This window comes from Mustelus asterias, chromosome 5 (assembly GCF_964213995.1).
Source record: "Mustelus asterias chromosome 5, sMusAst1.hap1.1, whole genome shotgun sequence".
Classification (NCBI taxonomy): domain Eukaryota; kingdom Metazoa; phylum Chordata; class Chondrichthyes; order Carcharhiniformes; family Triakidae; genus Mustelus; species Mustelus asterias.
Window position 1 is genome coordinate 26,275,007 of NC_135805.1, and position 24,808 is coordinate 26,299,814.

General features: G+C 47.3%; 1 protein-coding gene across 1 annotated transcript; it reads left to right on the plus strand.

Annotated features, from left to right (window-relative positions):
* The first annotated feature begins 484 nt into the window (after positions 1-484).
* On the plus strand, positions 485-24,394 carry LOC144493424 (myelin and lymphocyte protein-like). Its single transcript, XM_078212307.1, has 4 exons — positions 485-676; positions 13,612-13,779; positions 16,279-16,404; positions 22,702-24,394. The coding sequence occupies exons 1-4, from the start codon at positions 563-565 to the stop codon at positions 22,774-22,776; spliced, it is 483 nt and encodes a 160-aa protein (XP_078068433.1). The 5' UTR covers positions 485-562; the 3' UTR covers positions 22,777-24,394.
* The last annotated feature ends 414 nt before the right edge of the window (positions 24,395-24,808 follow it).

Here is a 24,808-nt window from a genome sequence, read left to right on the forward strand (position 1 = left end):
TTAGCACCGCTGTCCACAGCGCCAAGGACCCGGGTTCAATTCCGGCCTCAGGTCACTGTCTGTGTGGAGTCTGCACGTTCTCCCCGTGTCTGCGTGGGTTTCCTCCGGGTGCTCCAGTTTCCTCCCACAGTCTGAAAGACGTGCTGGTTAGGTGCCTCGGCCATGCTAAATTCTCCCTCAGTGTTCCTGAACAGGCGCCGGAGTGTGGCAACTGGGGGATTTTCACAGTAACTTCATTGCAGTGTTAATGTAAGCCTACCTGTGACACTAATAAGTAAGCCCGAAGTGTAAAACTTTAATTCCAAGTGAATTGTCCTCGATTTCTTTGCGCTTTGGTTACTTAGAGAATAGGCAATTGAATCAGTGCAAGAGTGTGGCATCTGTCTCTAGGAGTGCCAAGAATGACAGCCAGAACCAGTTTGTCAAGAGAAGACATGGGAAGAGGTGTGTCCAGAGCAGTGCTCATTTATCAGCGCAATGATCACTGCTTGTTGCGAGCGACAGGACAGCACTAAAATTTGACAAAAGTTTCCTCTGGGAGGGAGAGACCAAGAAAAAAGCCATGGCGTCACCGGAGCCAGAGCCTACCAACACTGACCCTCCATCAGACTGCATAATACCGGCGGGGACCAGATTACTGACCAGCATCCCAGATTTCCTCATGTTACCTGAGCTTGTGAGTACAACAAAAAAATGGTTCGTTTGAAAGGATTGCTGCAGAGCTTGTTGCTTTGCCTTGCCAATGTGGGATTGAATGCTTTGCGTAAGATAGTTCGTTTCACAAACACACACCGACGCAAAGTTTGCCTTTTCTTTAAACCTGGAAAAATACACTGCCCCAACATCAGGCAGGAGCAATATAAAGCAAAATTTGATATAATGAGCTATGTAAGAAGTTATTCGGGTAGATACTCAAAGCGCCAGGGACCCGGGTTCAATTCCGGCCTCGGGTGACTGTCCGTGTGGAGTGTGCATGTTCTCCCCGTGTCTGCGTGGGTTCCCTCCGGGTGCTCCGGTTTCCTCCCGCAGTCCAGAGATGTGCGGGTTAGGATGATTGGCCATGCTAAATTGCCCTTTAGTGTCAGGAGCATTGGTGGGGTAAATATGTGGGGTTGCGGGAGTAGGGCCTGGGTGGGATTGTGGTCGGTGCAGACTCAATGGGCCGAGTGGCCTCCTTCTGCACTGTAGGGATTCTATGATTCCAACCTCAATATCCTGGTAAAAGAGGTAGATCTTAAGGAGTGTCTTCATAGAGGAAAGAGAGGGGGAGGTTTAGGGAGGGGATTCTCAAACTGAGGGTCTTGGTAGCTGAAGGCAAGGCGACCAATAGCAGAGCAATTAAAATTGGGATGCTCACGTGTCAGAGTTAGCAAACCACAATTGTCCTGGAAGGTTGAGGGCTGGGAAAGATTGCAGAGGTAGGGAGGGGCCAGGCCATGAAGGAATTTGAAATTGGATGGGAGTTTAAAAATCGCTGCTTATCTCAGCTGGGGGCCGATATAGGGCAGCAAGTGCAGTAGTGCTGGATGAACGGGACTTGCTGTGGGTTCCGACATGGGCTGCAGAGTTTTTACAGAGGGTAGAATGTGGGAGGCTGGCCTGGAGTGTGTTGGGAATAGCTGCAGCTATAGAGACAATCGCCGGGATTCTACCACCCTGCCTGCCACGGGAATTGGAGCGAGGGAGGGGCAGGCAATGGGAAGCTCCGTTGATCTCGGGCGGGATTTTCCAGTCTCAAGTCAAGCGAGGCCGTAAAGTCCCACCCAATAATGAGGGTTTCAGCAGCGGATTAGCTGGGGTAGGAATGAAGTCATTTAATGGACATGGAAAGTGATGGTCTTCATGTTAGAATGAATATGTGATTGGAAGCTCAACTCGGATCAGATATAACACCAGGGATAGAATTTCCGACCATCCGATTGGCCAGGAGCTCCCTAAGGTGGGACTTCCTCCCCTGATGGGAGCACAAATCTCACCCTTAGCCAAATTAACCCCACTGAATGTCAAATGGTTGTGAGTCAGACAATATTCATAGAATCCCTACAGTGCAGAAGAGGCCATTTGGCCCATCAAGTCTGCACCGACTCTATGAGAGAGTATCTTACCCAGGCCCTCTCCCCTGCCCTATCCCTGTAACCCCACCCATTTCCCATGGCTAATCTATCTAACCAAAGGAGCAATTTAGCATGGCCAATCCCCCTAACCTGTACATCTTTGGAGTGTGGGAGGAAACTGGAGCACCCGGAGGAAACCCATGCAGACACGTGCAAACTCCACACAGACAGTGACCCAAGCCGGGAATTGGACCCGAGTCCCTGACGCTGTGAGGCAGCAGTGCTAACCCACTGTGTCACCTTGCTACTGCACAAGCACCAATCGCTGTTATTGGATTGAGATGACTATTTGGAGGATGTCTAAGTCATTGAACAAAGAACAAAGAACAAAGAACAGTACAGCACAGGAAACAGGCCCTTCGGCCCTCCAAGCCTGTGCCGCTCCTTGGTCCAACTAGACCAATCGTTTGTATCCCTCCATTGCTTTCTTCAGTCACAAGGAATGAGAAAGTTAATAAAATGTCAGACTTGTATTTATATCATAAAATCATAGAATCCCTACAGTGCAGAAGGAGGCCATTTGGCCCATCGAGTCTGCACCGACCACAATCCCAACCACGCATATTTCCTTAACCTCACATATTTACCCTATTAATCCCCTGACACTAGGAGCAATTTAGCATGGTCAATCAATCTAACCTGCACATCTTTGGACTGTGGGAGGAAACCGGAGCACCCGAAGGAAACCCACGCAGACACGGGGAGAACATGCAAACTCCGCACCAACAGTGACCCGAAGACGGAATTAAACCCCGGTCCCTGGCAGAGGACGCTGAAAATCTGCAAAGGGATAGATAGTCTAAGTGAGTGGGCGAGGGTCTGGCAGATGGAGTACAATGTTGGTAAATGTGAGGTCATCCATTTTGGTAGGAATAACAGCAAAATGGACTGTTATTTAAATAGTAAAAAATTGCAGCATGCTGCTGTGCAGAGGGACCTGGGTGTCCTTGTTCAGGAATCTCAAGGAGTTGGTTTGCAGGTGCAGCAGGTAATTAAGAAGGCAAATGGAATTCTGTCCTTCATTGCTGGAGGGATGGAGTTTAAAAACAGCGAGGTTATGTTACAGCTGTATAAGGTGCTGGTGAGGCCACACCTGGAGTACTGTGTACAGTTTTGGTCTCCCTACTTGAGAAAAGATGTACAGGCACTGGAAGGGGTGCAGAGGAGATTCAATAGGTTGATTCCAGAGTTGAGAGGGTTGGCTTATGAGGAGAGACTGAGTAGACTGGGGCTATACTCATTGGAATTTAGAAGAATGAGGGGAGATCTCATAGAAACATATAAAATTATGAAGGGAATAGATAAGATAGAAGCAGGGAAGTTGTTTCCACTGGCAGGTGAAACTAGAACTAGGGGCATAGCCTCAAAATAAGGGGAAGCAGATTTAGGACTGAGTTGAGGAGGAACTTCTTCACACAAAGGGTTGTTAATCTATGGAATTCCCTGCCCAGTGAAGCAGTTGAGGCTACCTCACTGAATGTTTTTAAGGCAAAGACAGATAGATTTTTGAACAGTAAAGGAATTAAGGGTTATGGTGAGCAGGCGGGTAAGTGGAGCTGAGTCCACGAAAAGATCAGCCATCATCTTATTGAATGGCGGAGCCGGCTCGAGGGGCCAGATGGCCTACTCCTGCTCCTAGTTCTTATGTTCTTCTGTTGTTATATGGTGCTTTTCACAGCCACCAGATGTCTCAAGGCGCTTTGAGCCAATGAGGTAATTATTGAAGTTGTGAAGTCGAAAAGGCGGCAGCCAATTTGTCTTCCATGAACTCCAATGAACAGCAATGTGAGAATCTAGTGCAGTGACTACTCTCATAGGGATCACTACACATGATAACCAAATACTGTGTTTTATAAAGTGCCTTGGATCTAAAGGTCGACCATTAATTCTGGATGAAATTAACTGGATACTGATTTTTGCTATTATTTTGGGGTAATTTGAATCAAGAGTCGAAGTGGTAGTAGCAGTGATCCTTAGAATGTAACAGCACAGAAACATCAGACTATTTGGCCCATCGATTATTTTTCTCCATAGCAGCACTTCAGTGCTTGATGCCTGTAGCCTTTCAATATTTTCATGTAACTCATTTCCTTCAGATAATTTATTTGATTTGATTTATTATTGTCACATGCATTGGGATACAGTGAAAAGTATTGTTTCTTGCGCGCTATACAGACAAAGCATACCGTTCATAGAGAAGGAAATGAGAGAGTGCAGAATGTAGTGTTACAGTCATAGCCAGGGTGTAGTGAAAGATCAACTTAATGCGAGGTAGGTCCATTCAAAAGTCTGATGGCAGCAGGGAAGAAGCTGTTCTTGAGTTGGTTGATATGTGATCTCAGATTTTTGTACCTTTTTCCCAACGGAAGACGGTGGAAGAGAGAATATCCGGAGTGCGTGGGGTCCTTAATTATGCTGGCTGCTTTGCCGAGGCAGTGGGAAGTGTAGACAGAGTCAATGGGCGGGGAGGCTGGTTTGCGTGATGAGCTGGGCTATGTTCATGACCCTTTGTAGTTTCTTGCGGTCTCAGACAGAGCAGGAGCCACACCAAGCAGTGAGACAACCAGAAAGAATGCTTTCTACGCTGCTTTAACATTTAAAGGGAAGGTATGTACTCTGACCAGGCGTGTGTTGAGAGAAATGACTGTGTGACATGTCAGCAATGACAATTTGAATTTGTTTAGCGCCCTTACCTGTAGCCAATCTCCCCAAGGCACATTACGATATAATCAGACACAAACTACATCTGGCAAACAAGGAGATATTAGGAAAAGGGACTGATTGCTTGGTCAAAGAGGTAGGCTTCAAGGAGGGCCTTAAAAGAACAGTCCGAGAGGGAGGTGAAGATGCAAAGATTTAGGTTGGGAATTCTAGAGCTTCAGGTTAAAAGTTTATTATTGAGTGTCACAAGTAGGCTTACATTAACACCACAATGAAGTTACTGTGAAAATCCCCTAGTCGCCACACTCCGGTGCCTGTTCGGGTACACTGAGGAAGAATTTAGCATGACCAATGCACCTAACCAGCACGTCTTTCGGACTGTGGGAGGAAACCGGAGCACCCGGAGGAAACCCACGCAGACACGAGGAGAACGTGCAGTCTCCGCACCCAAGCCAGGAATCGAACCCGGGTCCCTGGCGCTGTGAGGCAGCAGTGCTAGTTAAGATGTGCAGCAGGTTGAGATGTGCTAAAGGCAAAGTTGCTAACGTTAGATTAAAGGAAGTAGGGGTTGTATAAGAGTCCAGAAGGAGGTAACAATGATAGGCTTGCTGTGTTCTTGCAGGCACTTGGATACAGAATGAGAATTGATGGAGCTGGAGCCAATGTAAGTCTACGAGCACAAGGCTGATAGGTGAAAAGAACTTGGTGTGAGTTAGGATAGGGCAGCATAGAGTCTACTCTAACTCTGGGAAATTTTCAATTCATCAATAAAACCCAGGCCTTGCCCCGTCATCCAGATGTAAAAGACTCCAATGCACAATTCACAGAAGGGCAGGGGGTCTCACTGGTGACTGGAACAATATTTATCCCCCAACCCACATCACCGTGGGGTGGCACAGTGGTTAGCACTGCCGCTTCACAGCATCAGGGACCCAGGCTCATATCCCAGCTTGGGTCACTGTCTGTGCGCAGTCTGCACATTCTCCCCGTGTCTGCGTGGGTTTCCTCCAAGTGCTCCAGTTTCCTCCCACAGTCCGAAAGACACGCTGGTTAGTTGCATTGGCCATGATAAATTCTCTCTCAGTGTACCCGAACAGGCGCCGGAGTGTGGCGACTGGGGGATTTTCACAGTAACTTCATTGCAGTGTTAATGTAAGCCTACTTGTGACACCAATAAATAAACTTTAAACTTAAACTTTAAAACAAATGATCTGATCATTAACTCATTGCTGTTTGTGAGTTTTTGTTCTCTGTAAATTGGCTGCCATGTTTCCGAAATTACAACAACGCCTATAGTTCAAAAGTAGTTCATGAGTTGTGAAGAAGTTTGGATGTGTTGTGTGGCACTATCACCGTGCTAAATGGGATAGACTTCAAACAGATCTAGCAACTCAAGACTGGGCATCCATGAGGCGCTGTGGGCCATTAGCAGCAGCGGAATTGTACTCCAGCACAACCGGCAACCTCATGGCCCGGCATATCCCCCATTCTACCATTTACCAAGCCAAGGGATCAGCCCTGGTTCAATGAAGAGTGCAGGAGGGCATGCCAGGAGGAACACCACACATACCGAAAAGTGAGGTGTCAACCTGGAGAAACTACAACACAGGACTACTTGCATGCCAAACAGCATAAGCAGCAAGTTATAGTCAGAGCTAAGCGATTCCACAATCAACGGTTCAGATCTAAGCTCTACAGTCCTGCCACATCCAGCCGTGAATGGTGGTGGACAATGGAACAACTCACTGGAGGTGGAGGCTCCAAAAATACCCCCACTTTCAGCGATGGAGGAGCTCAGCACATCAGTGCAAAAGATAAGGCAACAATCTTCAGCCAGAAGTGCCGAGTGGCTGATCTGTCTCGGCCACCTCTGGAGGTCCCCAGCATCTCAGATGTTAGTTTTCAGCCAATTCAATTTGCTCCATATGGCATCAAGAAATGGTTGGAGACACTGGATGCTGCAAAGGTTACAGGCCCTGACAATATTCCGGCAATAGACCTGTGCTCCAGAACTTTTTCCATGCCCCGAGTCAAGTTATTCCAGTACAGCAGCAATGTGGAAAATTGCCCAGGTACGTACTGTACACAAAAAGCAGGGAATATCTAACCTGGCCAATTACCGCCCCATCAGTCTGCTCTCGATCATCAGCAAGGTGATGGAAGGCGTCATCAACAGTGGACAAGCAATAACCTGCTCACGGACAATGAACAGTGAAGTGGGAGTGACAGCCCTTGGCATCAAGGCAGCATTTGACCGAGTGTGGCATCAAGGAGCCCTGGCAAAACTGGAGTCAATGGGAATCGGGGGGAAAACTCTCCACTGGTTGGAAACATATCTGGCACAAAGGAAGATGCTTGTGGTGGTTGAAGGTCAATCATCTCAGCTCCAGGACATCACTGCAGGAGTTCCTCAGGATAGTGTCCTAGGCCCAACCGTCTTCATTGTTTCATCAATGACCTTCCTTCCAGAAGTGGGGATGTTTGCTGATGACTGCACAATTTCTGCACCATTCTCTACTCCTCAGACACTGAAACAGTATGTGTCCAAATGCAGTAAGACCTGGACGATATCCAGGCTTGGACTGACAAGTTGCAAGTAACATTCTCAGCACACAAGTGCCAGGCAATGACCATCTCCAACAAAAGTACACCTTTGCCCCCTAACATTCAATGCATCTCCATTGCTGAATCCTGCACTAACAACATCCTGGAGGTTATCGTTGACCAGAAACTGAATTGGACTAGCCATATAAATACTATGGCTACCAGAGCAGGTCAAAGGCAAGAACTCCTGCAGGGAGTAACGCACTTCCTGAACCCCCACGCCTGTCCATCATCCACAAGTACAAATCAGAACCCTCCACTTGCCTGGATGAGTGCAGCACCAACAACACTCAAGAAGCTCGATACCATCCAGGACAAAGCAGCACGTTTGATTGCTACCCCTTCCACAAACGTTCAATCCCTCCACCACCAATGGAAAGTAGTAGTGTGTACCGTTTACAAGATGCACTGAAGGAACTCACCAAGGCTCCTTAGACAGCAACTTCCAAACCCACAGCCACTACCATCTAGAAGGACAAGTGCAACAGATACCTGGGAACGCTACCACCTAGAGGTTCCCTCCAAGTCACTCACCATCCTGACTTGGAAATATATCACCGTTCCTTCATTGTCGCTGGGTCAAAATCCTGGAATTCCCTCCCTAACAGCACTGTGGGTGTACCTACACCACACAGACTGCAGTGGTTCAAGAAGAACATAAGAACTAGGAGCAGGAGTAGGCCATCTGGCCCCTCGAGCCTGCTCCGCCATTCAATAAGATCTTGGCTGATCTTTTTGTGGACTCAGCTCCACTTACCGCCCACTCACCATAACCCTTAATTTCTTTACTGTTCAAAAATGTATCTATCCTTGCCTTAAAAACATTCAATGAGGTAGCCTCAACTGCTTCACTGGGCAGGGAATTCCACTTCTATCTTAGAATCCTGCTTCTATCTTATCTATTCCCTTCATAATCTAATATGCTTTTATAAGATCTCCCCTCATTCTTCTAAATTCCAATGAGTACAGCTCCAGTCTACTCAGTCTCTCCTCATAAGCCAACCCTCTCAACTCCGGAATCAACCTAGTGAATCTCTTCTGCACCCCCTCCAGTGCCAGTATATCCTTTCTCAAGTAAGGAGACCAAAACTGAACACAGTACTCCAGGTGTGGCCTCACCAGCACCTTATACAGTTGTAACATAACCTCGCTGTTTTTAAACTCCATCCCTCGAGCAATGAAGGACAGAATTCCATTTGCCTTCGTAATTACCTGCTGCATCTGCAAACCAACTCCTTGAGATTCCTGCACAAGGACACCCAGGTCCCTCTGCACAGCAGCATGCTGCAATTTTGTACCATTTAAATAATAGTCCATTTTGCTGTTATTCCTACCAAAATGGATGACCTCACATTTACCAACATTGTACTCCATCTGCCAGACCCTCACCCACTCACTTAGACTATCGATATCCCTTTGCAGACTTTCAGCATCCTCTGCACACTTTGCTCTTCCACCTATCTTAGTGTCATCTGCGAATTTTGACACACTACACTTAGTCCCCAACTCCAAATCATCTATGTAAATCGTAAACAATTGCGGTCCCAACACTGACCCCTGAGGCACACCACTAGTCACTGATCACCAACCAGAAGGCAGCTTACCACCACCTTCTGAAGATTAGCGATGGATGGGCTATAAACGCTGGCCGAGCCAGCGATGCCGTCTGTAAATGAAGGAAAGAAAATGTCCTGATATCGTGGAAGAACTACTTAATCGCAAGTGTTTTTTTTCTTTACTAACCACTCCCACACCTTTGCCTATGACGCAGCTGAGTGCTGCAGGGTGATTCCTCAGGCTGTTGGAGGTTCAAATGCTGGCAGTAAATGTGGCTGGACTGTTAAAATCAAACCCTGCTCACTGCTGCCACCATCAGGATGGCTGGCTCTTTACCCAGCAGGCTTCCATGCAGAAACACCACAGAATCCCCACAGTATGGAAGGAGGCCATTCGTTCCATCGAGTCTGCACTGACCACAATCCCACCCAGGCCTTATCCCCATAATCCCACACATTTACTCTGTTAATTCCCCTGACACTAGGATCAATTTCCCATGGCCAATCAACCTAACCCGCACATCTTTGAACTGTGGGAGGGAACCGGAGCACCCGGAGGAAACCCATGCAGACACGGGGAGAACGCGCAAACTCCACGCAGACAGTGACCCCAAGGCCGGAATCGAACCTGGGTCCCTGGCGCTGTGAGGCAACAGTGCGAACCACTGTGGCATCGTGCAATTCTCCAAAACAAAATTCTAAAGTGCCGAATTGGCGTGAAAACTGGAGTAACTCCTGCTGGTTTTTTTAGCAGGACTTTCAAAATGGATCTCCCACACTCTGAGCACTGTAGAGTGCCCAAGCGAGATTGACTTTGAAAATCAGTGGCCGGGGCCTATAGCGCTGAGCGGGCCACTGCGCATGCATAGGTCTGTCAGAATGGCGATTGGCGCGTGCGCACTGGCCCCACATTGCCGACCTCTTTGGGGGGGGGGTTGGGGGGGGGGGGGGGGGGCTCAATAGCCTCCTTCACTCCAGCGGGGTCAGGGTGCCTGTTCCCTGTTAGTGGGGAGCAGGAGTAAACCCCGCTGGAGTGAACAACTCCTGGCGGAGGGGGGAGACGATGGCAGGCCTGGAGTCTTCAGTGCCGAGTCTGCTAATGGGATTTAAATTGAGAATTAAATATGGAAATGAGTTCCACCTCATTTCCGGAATGGAGCTGATGACTCCAAACAACCTGGAGCCGGAGATACATGGAGGCCATGACGCCCAGTGGGGAGCCCGCTAATCGGCCTCCATTGATGTCCCCCATAGAACATAGAACATCACAGCGCAGTACAGGCCCTTCGGCCCTCGATGTTGCGCCGACCAGTGAAACCAATCTAAAGCCCATCTAACTTACACTATTCCAATATCATCCATATGTTTATCCAATGACCATTTAAATGCCCTTAATGTTGGCGAGTCCACTACTGCTGCAGGCAGCGCATTCCACACCCTTACTACTCTCTGAGTGAAGAACCTACCTCTGACATCTGTCCTATATCTCTCACCCCTCAATTTAAAGCAATGTCCCCTCGTGCTAGCCATCACCATCCAAGGAAAAAGGCTCTCACTGTCCACCCTATCTAATCCTCTGATCATCTTGTATGCCTCTATTAAATCATCTCTTAACCTTCTTCTCTCTAGCGAAAACAGCCTCAAGTCCCTCAGCCTTTCCTCATACGATTTTCCCACCATACCAGGCAACATCCTGGTAAATCTCCTCTGCACCCTTTCCAATGCTTCCACATCCTTCATATAATGCGGCGACCAGAACTGTACGTAATACTCCAAGTGCGGCTGCATCAGAGTTTTGTACAGCTGCAACATGACCTCATGGCTCCGAATCTCAATCCCTCTACCAATAAAAGCTAACACACCGTTCGCCTTCTTAACAACCCTATCAACCTGGGTGCCAACTTTCAGGGATCTATGCACATGGACACCCAGATCCCTCTGTTCATCCACACTACCAAGTATCTTACCATTAGCCCAGTACTCTGTATTCCTGTTACTCCTTCCAAAGAGCAGCACAGTGGGCTGGGAGAATCGCCCCCATGAATTGGGAACAGGAGTAGGCCACTCGGCCCTGCCTGTCTGCTCTGCTATTCAATAAGATCATGGCTGATCTTATACTAAACTCAACCCCACATTCCTGCTTAACCTTGATATCCTTTCACCCTCTTGTCAATCAAGAATCTATCTAGCTCTGCCTTAAAAATATTCAAAGACTCTGCTTCCACTGCCTTTTGAGGAAGAGAACTCGAAAGACTTATAGCCCTCTGAGAGAAAAATATTCTCCTCATCTTTGTCTTAAATGAGTGACCCCTTATTTTTAAACAGTGATCTTAGTTCTAGATTCTCACACAAGAGGGAACTTCAAAGAACAAAGAAAATTACAGCGCAGGAACAGGCCCTTCGGCTCTCCAAGCCTGCACCGACCATGCTGCCCGACTGAACTAAAACCCCTTGCCCTTCTGGAGACCATATCCCTCTATTCCCATCCTATTCATGTATTTGTCCAGACCCTCCTTAAAACTCACTATCGTACCTGCTTTCACTACTTCCCCCGACAGCGAGTTCCAGGCACCCACCACCTTCTGTGTAAAAAAACTTGCCTCATGCATCTCCTTTAAACCTTGCCCCTCGCACCTTAAACCTTTGCCCCCTAGTAATTGACTCTTCCACCCTGGGAAAAAGCTTCTGACTATCCACTCTGTCCATGCCCCTCATAATCTTGTAGAGTTCTATCAGGTCGCCCCTCAACCTCCGTCATTCCTCTCCACATCCACCCTGTCAAGACCCCTCAGGATCTTGAAAGTTTCAATTAAGTCACCTCTTACTCTTCTAAACTCTAGTGGATACAAGCCTAGCCTCTCTAACTTTTCCTCATGGGACAATCCTTCCATTCCAGGTATTAGTCTAGTAAACCTACTCTGAAATGCTTCCAACGCGTTCATATCTCTCCTTAAGTAAAGAGACATGGGGTGGAATGTTCCCGCCCCGTCCACCACGGGAATCATAGCGGGTGGTCATGAACCATGTAATGGTCCGTTGACCTTGGGAGGGATTTTCCAGCTTTGGGGTGAGCGCAGCCAGAAAATCCCGCCTTACAAATCTATTGGAATTCTTCGAGAAAGTAACTAGTAGAGTTGATGAGGGGGAGCCGGTGGATGCGGTTTATTCGGACTTTCAGAAGGCTTTCGACAAAGTGCCACTAGAGTGTAAAAATAAAGCACATGGGATTGGTGGTGCATTGAGATGTATAGAAAACTGGTTGGCAGACAGGAAACGATGGAGATGGGAGAGGTGCTCGATGGAGACGGGAGAGGTGCCGGAGGATTGGAGGATTGTGGATGTGGTTCCTATTTTCAAGAAGGGGAATAGGGATAGCCCAGGAAATTACCGACCGGTGAGTCTAACCTCAGTGGTTGGTAAGCTGATGGAGAAGATCCTGAGGGCCAAGATTTATGAGCATTTAGAGAGGTTTAGTATGCTCAAGAATACTCAGCATGGCTTTGTCAAAGGCAGATCGTGCCTTACGAGCCTGGTGGAGTTCTTCGAAAATGTGACTAAACACATTGACGAAGGGAAAGCGGTAGATGTGGTTTATATAGATTTTAGCAAGGCGTTCGATAAGGTCCCCCATGCAAGGCTTCTCGAAAAAGTGAGAGGGCATGGGATCCAAGGGATCCATGCCCAAAGGAGGCAGAGAGTGTGTATAGATGGGTCTTTTTCTAATTGGAGGTCGGTCACCAGTGGTGTGCCCCAGGGATCTGTTCTGGGAGCCTTGCTGTTTGTCATTTTCATAAATGACCTGGATGAGGAAGTGGAGAGATGGGTTGGTAAGTTTGCCGACGACACGAAGGTTGGTGGGGTTGTGGATAGTCTGGAGGGATGTCAGAAGTTACAGAAGGACATAGATAGGATGCAAGACTGGGCGGAGAAGTGGCAGATGGACTTCAACCCAGATAAATGCGTAGTGGTCCATTTTGACAGGTCGAATGGGATAAAGGAGTACAATATAAAGGGAAAGACTCTTCGTACAGTAGAGGATCAGAAGGAACTTGGGGTCCGGGTCCATAGGACTCTAAAATCGGCCCCGCAGGTGAAGGAGGTGGTTAAGAAGGCATATGGTGTGCTGGCCTTTATCAATCGAGGAATTGAGTTTAGGATGTGTGGGTTAGGTTGATTAGCCATGCTAAATTGCTCCTGAGTGTCAGGGAGATTAGCAGGGTAACTATGTGGAGTTCTGGGAATAGGGCCTGGGTGAGACTGTTGTCGATGCAGGGTCGGTGGGCCGAATGGCCTTCTGCACTGCAGGGATTCAATAATTCTAAGCTGAACTCCTACTTTTGCAGATTAGCTGCCACCCTATCCAGCAAGTGTGATCCTTGTAGACAATGCTGTTTGTATCCGAGTCATACGTCCTTCGAGGCAGTGACAGAACTATTACCAAGGTGGAGGGGTTGCAGGAGCTGTTCTTTATTCATCAGCGAATTTTCTTTGTTCTTTTAGGATGGGAATGGAGGGATATGGTCCCCGGAAGGGTAGTGGGTTTTAGTTCAGTCGGGCAGCACGGTCGGTGCAGGCTTGGAGGGCCGAAGGGCCTGTTCCTGTGCTGTAATTTTTTTGTTCTTTGAAAGGGTTAAGTTTTACAAGTACAAACTAAAAAGCTGCTGTTTTTCCAACAGGTTTTCGGTGGGTTGGTCTGGATCCTGGTGGCTTCCATTGATGTCTTTGATAAACTTAGCCAAGGTTGGGTGATTTTTGTTGCCCTTCTCCTCTTTATCCTAACTCTGCTGTTGCTGATATGCTACTTCACGGGATGGCCCCGAAACTCAACGGCCTGGTGTTCCTTGGTGAGCGTTTGATTTTTATCACAACTTATATGGGGGCAGAGTTACTTCATAAAATCGTCTTTGGGATGTGAGCGTCTTTGGCAAGTCCAACATGTATTGCCTGTCCTTAATTGCCCTTTCTGAGTGGCTTGCAAGGACAGTATGTGGAGTCAACCACATTGCTGTGGGTCTGGAGTCACATGTAGGTCAGACCAGATAAGGATGGCAGATTTCCCTCCCCGAAGGATCTAAATGTACCAGATGGGTTTTTACGATAATTAAGTGGCTCCATGAACATCATCACCAAGGCTAGTATTTTATTCCATATTTATTAATTCATTAAATTTTACTTCTCCCCACAACACTGATGGGGTTTGAACTCTTGTCTGTGCAGGTGTTAGTCTGGTTCTACCATCCATTGTACCTGGGTCCCTGGAGCTGTGAGGCAGGTTAGAGGGTCGAAGGATCGTATCTGAATTTCTCACACAAGGGGCTGCGTTTATTGGAAGTGATGAGGATCTTGTCTGAAGCATTTAATTGGATAGTGGTGGTCCAATCCAGTGATCAAAGACACCAGGGGGCGAGCTGCCAGCCAACCAGAGGCCACTAGCTCACTCTATTGAATTGCAGCACCATCGGGAAGGCGGTGGCTGCTGCTGGTATTACAGTAAGAAGTCTCACAACACCAGGTTAAAGTCCAACAGGTTTATTTGGTAGCAAACACCACTAGCTTTCGGAGCGCTGCTCCTTCGTCAGGTGAGTGGGAGATCTGTTCACAAACAGGGCATATAAAGACACAAACTCAATTTACAAAATAATGATTGGAATGCGAGTCTTTACAGCTAATCAGGTCTTAAAGGTACAGACAATGTGAGTGGAGAGGACATTAAGCACAGGTTAAAGAGATGTGTATCATCTCCAGACAGGACAGTTAGTGAGATTTTGCAAGTCCAGGCAAGTCGTGGGGGTTACAGATAGTGTGACATGAACCCAAGATCCCGGTTGAGGCCGTCCTCATGTGTGCGGAACTTGGCTATCAGTCTCTGCTCAGCGACTCTGCGCTGTCGTGTGTCGTGAAGGCCGCCTTGGAGAATGCTTTCCCGAAGATCAGAGGCCGAATGCCCGTAACCGCTGAAGTGTTCCCCAGCAGGAAGAGAACACTCCTGCCTGGTGATTGTCGAGCAGTGTTCTTTCCTCCATTGTCGAAGCGTCTGCATGGTTTCCCCAATGTACCATGCCTCGGGGCATCCTTTCCTGCAGCGTATCAGGTAGACAACGTTGGCCGAGTTGCAAGAGTATGTACCATGTACCTGGTGGATGGTGTTCTCACGTGAGATTATGGCATCCGTATTGGCTGGTATTATACCCAGCCAAAGCCAAGGAATGGCACTGCCTTCCAACCACAGATGAGTTGCGGTGATGAAGGAGTTGTGGGATGGATGTCACGGGGGAGGGGTACAGGTAACAAAGGCAGGGGCCCTTGCCACCCTCAGTACTTCTTCTGAGGTGTGTTTAACATGAAGAAGGACGGATTCACCAGGTGAGTGAGGGCCACCATGTGGTACTCAGCAGGAAGTATCCTTGCCCGTGTTTGATCTGACTCCCTGTAGACTGAAGCCAGTGTCAAGTACAACAAGGGACACTTCCTCCTGACTGTACATCATTGTATTGTCACAGCCACTCTGATGGAGGAGTTCTATCGAATACTGCTTTGTGAGTATGCCTGGGCTACTGCTTGACGAGTTTATGGGACAGTTCTCCCAATTTTGACACAAGTCCCCGGACATTAGGGAACTGTTACACAAGAACTAGGAACAGGAGTAGGCAGTTCAGCCCCTCGAGCCTGCTCCGCCATTCAATGGCCGATCTCACCTCAGCCTCAACTCCACTTTCCTGCCTGTTCCCGAGAACCCTTCAGCCATAGAGTCATAGAGATTTACAGCATGGAAACAGGCCCTTCGGCCCAATTTGTCCATGCCGGCCTTTTTTTTTAAACCCCGAAGCTAGTCCCAATTGTCTGCATTTGGCCGATATCCCTCTACGCCTCTGTAGAGGGATATGGGCCAAATGCAACTCTCTAGATGTTTTTCAAAAGACAAAATTGTACCTGTCTCTACTACTACCTCTGGCAGCTTGTTCCAGACACTCACCATCCTTTGTGTGAAACAATTGCCCCTCTGGACCCTTTTGTATCTCTCCCCTCTCACCTTAAACCTATGCCCTCTAGTTTTAGACTCCCCTACCTTTGGGAAAAGATATTGACTACCTAGCTGATCTATGCCCCTCATTATTTGATAGACCTCTGTAAGATCACCCCTCAGCCTCCTACGCGGCAGAGAAAAAAGTCCCAGCCTCATTACTAATTGAAAATCGCATTTATTTATTAGTGTCACAAGTAGGCTTATATCAAGGCTGTCCAAAGTGATCACCACTGGTCTCAGATGCTGAGCAGAGGTTACACTTAGCTTACAAGGAGCTTTATTTGTATATTTCACCTTTTCTTGTGTATTTTACTAACAGGATGCGTGCTATCATGGCACAGCAGCACTTCTTTACTTCAGTGCCGCCGTCCTACAGGCTAATTCTACAGTACGCCTGCAAAGTCTCCCTTCTGGAAAGCAATATCAGACTGACATTGCTGCTACGGTAAGTGTTCACCCTTTGCTAATATCTGCGATCCTAACGGTCCCTTTCCTTCTTCTCAGATCTCAGGTCCACGGACAAAAATGTGGGCCTGTATCTTCCGAGAGATGGCCAAATATTTCCTGTGTTTTGTTCCTTAAATCTTGGGTTACCCCTCTCTCAGCTTCCAGGAATGTCAAAGCAACCACCAATCTGCAGAAATTGTCCCCAACCATTTGGCTCTAGCTCTTCTCTGAGTGTTCTTGGTTGAATCATAGAATTGCCACGGTGCAGACGGAGGTCATCCCGTCCACCGAGACTGCACCGACAACAATCCCACCCAAGGCCTATCCTGGTAACTCCACATACTCACTCTGCTAATCTCCCTGACACTTAGGGGGTGATGGCCAATCAAGCTAACCCGCACATCTTTGGAGTGTGGGAGGAAACTGGAGCATTCGGAGGATGCACGGTAGCACAGTGGTCAGCACTGCTGCTTCACAGCTCCAGGGACCCGGGTTCGATTCCTGGCTTGGGTCACTGTCTGTGTGGAGTTTGCACATTCTCCTCGTGTCTGCGTGGGTTTCCTCCGGGTGCTCCGGTTTCCTCCCACAGTCCAAAGATGTGCAGGTTAGGTTGATTGGCCGTGCTAAAATTGCCCCTTAGTGTCCTGAGATGCGTAGGTTAGAGGGATTAGCGGGTAAACGTATAGGATATGGGAGTAGGGCCTGGGTGGGATTGTGGTCGGTGCAGACTTGATGGGCCGAATGGCCTGTTTCTGCACTGTAGGGTTACTATGATTCTTTCTATGATTCACACAGACACTGGGAGAATGTGTAAACTCCACACAGACAGTAAGGCTGGAATTGAACCGAGGTCCCTGGCGCTGTGAGGCAGCAGTGCTAACCACTGTGCCACCATGCCACCCTGAACTCTACCCCACAGGGACATGTTACATTAAACACAGGTTCAGCTTAGCGGCTAAACATCACAGCCCTGATCTAGAACTCTCTGCATTCATATAAGCAACACTATTATATATCATATAAAATCAAATGGTTTTTGACTAAAATAATGACCTGTTTTTTAAAAAATTCATTTATGGGATGTTGGTGTCACTGGCTAGGCCAGCATTTATTACCCATCCCTAATTGCCCTTGAGGAGGTGGTGACGAACAGCCTTCTTTTTTTTAAGAGCTATTTTAATTTAAAGTTTTCATTTTACATTTACCACAAGACGCAACAAATTCCCACAATCCAGTAAAGTGCAGAGTAATCATTATCCCACATAAACATACAGAAAAGACCAGTGAACATTCATACAAATGATTCAAATTATCAATCATTGCAATCGGTGTAGTTGGCATTTCCTCTCATACATAGAACATAGAACATTACAGCGCAGTACAGGCCCTTCGGCCCTCGATGTTGCGCCGACCAGTGAAACCAATCTAAAGCCCATCTAACCTACACTATTCCAATATCATCCATATGTTTATCCAATAACCATTTGAATGCTCTTATAGTTGACGAGTCCACTACTGCTGCAGGCAGGGCATTCCACGCCCTTACTTCTCTCTGAGTAAAGAACTTAACTCTAACATCTGTCCTATATCTCTCACCCCTCAATTTAAAGCTATGTCCCCTCGTGTTAGCCATCACTATCCGAGGGAAAAGGCTCTCACTGTCCACCCTATCTAATCCTCTGATCATCTTGTATGCCTCTATTAAGTCACCTCTTATCCTTCTTCTCTCTAACGAAAGCAACCTCAAGCCCCTCAGCCTTTCCTCATACGATTTTCCCACCATACCAGGCAACATCCTGGTAAATCTCCTCTGCACCCTTTCCAACACTTCCACATCTTTCCTATAATACAGATAATGAAAGGATACCAGAAAGGATAGGGGAATCTCAGCAGAGCTTGGCCCCATGGTTTTTGAAATGAATTGATTTATTATTGTCTTATGTATTGGGATACAGTGAAAAGTATTGTTTCTTGCATGCTATATAGACAAGGCATACCGTTCATTGAGTACCAAGGGGAGAAGGAAAGGAGAGAGTGCAGAATGTAGTGTTACAGTCATAGCTAGGGTGTAGAGAAAGATCAACTTAATGCAAGGTAGGTCCATTCAAAGGTCTGATGGCAGCAAGGAAGAAGCTGTTCTTGAGTCGGTTGGTACGTGACCTCAGACTTTTGTATATTTTTCCTGACGGAGGAAGGTGGAAGCGAGAATGTCCTGGGTGCATGGGATCCTTTTCCAAGGCAGCAGGAAGTGTAGATGGAGGCAATGGATGGGAGGCTGGTTTGCATGATGGACTAGGCTACGTTTACAACTCTTTCTAATTTCTTGCGGTCTTGGTTGGAGCAGGAGCTGTGATACATCCAGAAACGTTGCTTTCTGTGGTGCAAGGATGGACAGACTGCAAGTCTCCATTTGGAGGAGCCAACTTTCTCCAACCAGCCCAATCCCCAATCGAAGAGAGACCCTAGTACTGAACCCGAAGCACCCAGACTCACACTCAGGTCCACAGCCAATAGGACACTACATGAGTAAAGTAATCGAGTTAGATCGCCCCTGCCTGCACAACCAAATCAAAACAGCATATCAACCTAAAAAGGTTAGATATCCAAGGATTAGTCAACCAGCATGCACTGGAACACAATTTCCCCAATCCAGTGACAGCAGAAATATCAACGACAAAAAGAACCTAGGGGGCGATCTTACCAAAAAAAATTCATAGGGCCAAACGAGTGTGAAAACAGGAAAGTTTCAGATCCGTTTTTTCAGCGATGCCAGAAATGAAATCTTTCGCCACATAATGCAGCAAATGATGCAGGATCTGACTCCCGCCAGTAGAGGGAGTGGACTGAGTCTATTCCCGCCGGAAAGCCAGCTGCTCACACAAGGGGGCGCTGTTGCGCATGCGTAGATCTCTCCGTTCTGTGCAACAGGATCTTAATCGGCGAGGCCATTAAGGCAAGTGAACCCGGACGATTCGGTCCTGAGCTCACTAATCACATGGAAAATCTGATTTAAGTATTTAAATAAGCCTCGCACCTCTTGTGCAATCTTATTGGCTTACCCCACCCATTGACCGGTGTGACAAGCCGATAAAATCCCCCCCCCCCGACATCTCCTTCCCCCCCCATCTTTTCCAGGATACATGATCTGTTTGAACTTTCTCAGGATACAGCAAGAATTCCAAAATCCCACAACGACAAAATTATAAAAGAAAAACGTGGCCTCAATAGATCTAACGGGGGAATTCTCCTCACCCACAACGAGGACTTATAAGGCCATACCAACCATCACCGTACTAAACCACCTACCCAACACCCAGGGCAATGTTTAAAGTTTAAAGTTTATTGATTAGTATCACAAGTCGGCTTACATTAACATTGCAATGAAGTTACTGTGAAAATCCTTTAGTCGCCACTCTCCGGCGCTTGTTCGGGTACACTGAGGGAGAATTTAACATGGCCAATGCACCTAACCAGCACGTCTTTGGGACTGTGGGAGGAAACCGGAGACATAGATAGGATGCAAAGCTGGGCTGAAAAATGGCAAATGGAGTTTAACCCTGATAAATGTGAGGTGATTCATTTTGGTAGGACTAATTTAAATGTGGATTACAGGGTCAAAGGTAGGGTTCTGAAGATTGTGGAGGAACAGAGAGATCTTGGGGTTCATATCCACAGATCTCTAAAGGTTGCCACTCAAGTGGATAGAGCTGTGAAGAAGGCCTATAGTGTGTTAGCTTTTATTAACAGGGGGTTGGAGTTTAAGAGCCGTGGGGTTATGCTGCAACTGAACAGGACCTTGGTGAGACCACATTTGGAATATTGTGTGCAGTTCTGGTCACCTCACTATAAGAAGGATGTGGAAGCGCTGGAAAGAGTGCAGAGGAGATTTACCAGGATGCTGCCTGGTTTGGAGGGTAGGTCTTATGAGGAAAGGTTGAGGGAGCTCGGGCTGTTCTCTCTGGAGTGGAGGAGGCTGAGGGGAGACTTAATAGAGGTTTATAAAATGATGAAGGGGATAGATAGAGTGAACGTTCAAAGACTATTTCCTCGGGTGGATGGAGCTATTACAAGGGGGCATAATAAAGGGTTCGTGGTGGGAGATATAGGAAGGATATCAGAGGTAGGTTCTTTACGCAGAGAGTGGTTGGGGTGTGGAATGGACTGCCTGCAGTGATAGTGGAGTCAGACACTTTAGGAACCTTTAAGCGGTTATTGGATAGGCACATGGAGCACACCAGGATGATAGGGAGTGGGATAGCTTGATCTTGATTTCAGATAAAGCTCGGCACAACACCGTGGGCTGAAGGGCCTGTTCTGTGCTGTACTGTTCTATGTTCTCTATGTTCACCCGGAGGAAACCCACGCAGACACGGGGAGAATGTACAGACTCCGCACACACAAAAGAATATTCTCCTTTGGGTAAAACATTAGACTGGGATCCCACCTGTGGGTCAGGCTGATTAAAAGTCCCTGCGATACTTTTCAAAGAACAGTGTTTTTATCCATTTATTCAATTAAAAAAAAAATTGAACCTAACAAAAAATACATAAATTGTTTAAAAGGTACATTGAATGGAACTGAACACTTTTGCAAGCTTGTTTTGAAGTTTAAGGGCATTTTAAGAGCAATGATCCAGTGGTGCTAAGGTTCTAATGGAGAAATGCTGCCTGACCTGCACATTTCCAGCATTTTCCCATTTTGTTTCCCCACTGTCTTTAGTGGTGTAATCCAGGTCAGGCTTGGGGAGGAGGACTAGGCCTCAGGAGGTCAACAGCACGGGTACACTCACTGCTTCTTGCTCGCTCCACCGAGTAGCTATTCATTAACTTGTAGGACGATCACATGCCGACATTTAACAGCTAAATGCACCATTGGAAATACAGCTGGTGGAGCATTAGGCTTTTAACATTACTGTACATACATCATTAAAGCAACTGCAATTTAAAAATTAATCTGCTGTAAAAAATCAAGTGCCGCACCTGATTAAAACCCTCCGAAATGGCCTCTGAGTGCTTCAGATTGATGTGTGAGAAACCCACAGTAACAGGCTCTGAGAGGAAGGCACGAATAGAAGGACATGCGGGCAAAGGATAGGGCGTGAGACTTTTAAAATTAATCTACGGGATGTGGGCATCACTGTCTAGGCCAGCATTTATTGCCCATTCCTAATTGCTTTTCAGAAGGTGGTGATGAGCCGCCTTCTTGAATCGCTGCAATCCCTGAGGTGTAGGTACATCCACAGTGCTGTTAGGGAGGGCATTCCAGGATTTTGACCCAGTGAAGGAATGGTGACATATTTTCAAGTCAGGATGGTGAGTGGCTTGGAGGGGAACTTGCAGGTGGTGGTGTTCCCAGGTATCTGCTGCCCTTGTCCTTCTAGATGGAAGTGGTCATGGATTTGGAAGGTGCTGCCTAAGGAACCTTGGTGACTTCCTGCAGTGCATTTTGTAGATGGTACACACTGCTGCTATTGTTCGTCAGTAGTGGAGGGATTGAACGTTTGTGGAATGGATGCCAATCAAATGGGCTGCTTTGTCCAGGATGGTGTCAAGCTTCTTGAGTGTTGTTGGAGCTGCACCCATCCAGGCACGGTGGCACAGTGGTTAGCACTGCTGCCTTACAGCACCAGGGACCTGGGTTCGATTCCTGGCTTGGGTCACTGTCTGTGTGGAGTTTGCATGTTCTCCCCGTGTCTGCCTGGGTTTCCTCTGGGTGTTCTGGTTTCCTCCCACAGTCTGAAAGACCTGCTGGTCAGATGCATTGACCTGAACAGATGCCGGTGTGTGGCGACTAGGGGAATTTCACAGTAACTTCATTGCATCGTTAATGTAAGCCTGACTAATAAATAAAATTTTTTTAAAAACTTGCACTCCTGACTTGTGCCTTGTAGATGGTGGACATGGTTTGGGGAGTCAGGAGGTGAGTTACTCTCCGCAGGATTTCTGGCCTCTAACCTGCTCTGGTAGCCACAGTATTTACACGGTTAGTCCGGTTCAATTTCTGGTCAATAGTAACCCCAGGATGTTGATTAGGGTAGACAGCTCCATCTGAAGAGCTGGCACCAGCGCAGGTGAGCTGGGCGTCCTCGCCTCCACTTCCATGAATCTATTAAATCCCGAGGGTCTACGATTTGCAATGTGGAATTCCCATCTTTATTCCCATATGAGGAGCACGTAGGAAATAATTTCAATTCAAATCGGCATGCTAAACCATTGTTGCTTTGCACTGACTGACACGGGTGATTATTAAGATTGAAAATATACACTGACACCTATTTCCTTTCAATTTTTTGCAGGTATTTGCATTTGCAGCCACTGCGCTCTATATAGTTCATGCAATGTTCTCCTTCAAAAGGTGGAAAACGGTGTAACTGTCTTTGAGGAGCATAGAAAATGTTGGATTTTGTGGAAGACATCTGTCGGAATTACATCTCTCAGAAAGCTGATCTGTCTCCACACAACTTGCATCGCAGTCTTGTAATTCTTACTTTGCGCCTGGGGTGGTAATTCTGTTCTGATAGAGCGTAACCTTGTTTTAATTTTCCTTGTATTTTCATTATTTCTTCCCCCCCCCCTGCTCATCCCCTCCTCTTCCCTGGCAATTCCATAGGGATTCTATTATGACATATTTATTCAACTCCAGAGGGATTTGGGGCAGTTACAGAAGAGAAATGTTGTCGTGATCCAAACTCCAGCTCAGCTCAGCTCAGGTCAACAGAAGAACATGAACAACTAAAATATACACTCGCTAAAACGTATTTCCAAGACCTAAGCAATCGACTCCCTTGTACGACGTGTTGGAGTGGGATATAGAAACCTGGTAGTCCATATATCCCTCCCAGGAAATGAAAATGCATGCAGGCTATGGGTGGGTACGGTTACCATAGCTATCCTCCCCTTAATTCCACCCCCCCCACCCCCGCCCTCCACCTCCCAATATTGGAAAAACACAACGCAAGCAAGCTCCAACATTCAGAATTTTACTGTCAAACCCTGACAGCTTGTACACTGCCCAAAGCTTGCTTTCAAACAGCGTTCAGCAAGCAATCAATCCGCCCTCTTTGCCTGTTCCAATCTTTGACTATGTCGGAAAAAAGAAAGGAAAGCACTGGAGATGCTGGAAATCTGAAATAAAAACGGAAAATGTTGGAAGAGCTCAGTGGGTCTGGAAGAAACCTGTTCTGATCAAAGATCACGAACTGTTCTGTACAAACGGTCACAAACTGTTCTGATCAAAGGTCACAAGCTCGGGTTTCTCGCTCACAGATGCTGCCTGACCTGCTGAGTATCTCTCGCATGCGGCACGGTGGCACAATGGTTAGCACTGCTGTCTCATAGTGCCAGGGACCCGGGTTCAATTCCCGCCTCGGGTGACTGTACGGTGTCTGCACATTCTTCCCGTGTCTGCGTGGGTTTCCTCCGGGTGCTCAGGTTTCCTCCCACTGTCCAAAGATGTGTGGTTTAGGTTGATTGGCCATGCTAAATTGATCTTGAGTGTCAGGGGGATTAGCAGGGTGAATATGTGGGGTTATGGGAATAGGGCCTGGGTGGGATTGTGGTTGGCGCAGACTCGATGGACCGAATGGCCTCCTTCTGCACTGTAGGGATTCTATGATTTTGCGTCTTGATTTGGCCACGTTGGTCTTTCCTGCTTTCAAATGTAACTGTATGGGAGTGGCTTGAAATGTAACTTGCCTCATTGTGTACTGGGAATGTAAACGTTACTGAGTTCAGTAAAGCGTGAAAACAGAATTGTTAAAGTACACGGGCTGAGTACAACTTTGTGACTGAATTTACAGGCTCCTGTTGCAGGGGCAACATCACCGCGAAGACTGTAGCACTTCAGAATGGCACCACAACCTTCTCAGGGCAGCTAGGGTCAGCAATGGGTGTGGCCTTGGGAGCACGGTCAAGATCCAGAGAACAAATAAAAACCTGTCGATCAATTTGTAACTGCAAAGTTGAACATTAAAATCTTTTTGTAACTATACGCTGTAGAATCGCTAATTGTTGTACATCGCTTTTTATTGAACAGTAAGAACTGGTGCAGACACGATGGGCCAAATGGCCCCTTGACAATTCTGTGATTGCGCAATCATTCAAGGGAATCCGATTAAAGACAAAAGGTGTAAGAGGATATGACAAACGAGATGAGGGGCGGGATTATCCGGCTGTACTTGCCCCAAAACCGAAAAATCCTGCCCGAGGTCATAGAATCATAGAATCGTACAGTGCAGAAAGAGGCCATTCAGCCCATCGGGTCTACACCGACCACAATCCCATCCAGGCCCTATCCCCGTAACCCCATGCATTTATCCTAGCTCGCCCGCCTGACACTAAGGGACAATTTAGCATGGCCAATTCACCAAACCAGCACGTCTTCCGGACTGTGGGAGGAAACCG

Coding starts and splice junctions, on each gene's coding strand:
- LOC144493424 (XM_078212307.1), top strand. CDS start 563: ATGGCGTCACCGGAGCCAGAGCCTACCAACACTGACCCTCCATCAGAC. Junction 677..13,611: donor TCCTCATGTTACCTGAGCTT/GTGAGTACAACA, acceptor TTTTTCCAACAG/GTTTTCGGTGGGTTGGTCTG. Junction 16,405..22,701: donor AGACTGACATTGCTGCTACG/GTAAGTGTTCAC, acceptor AATTTTTTGCAG/GTATTTGCATTTGCAGCCAC.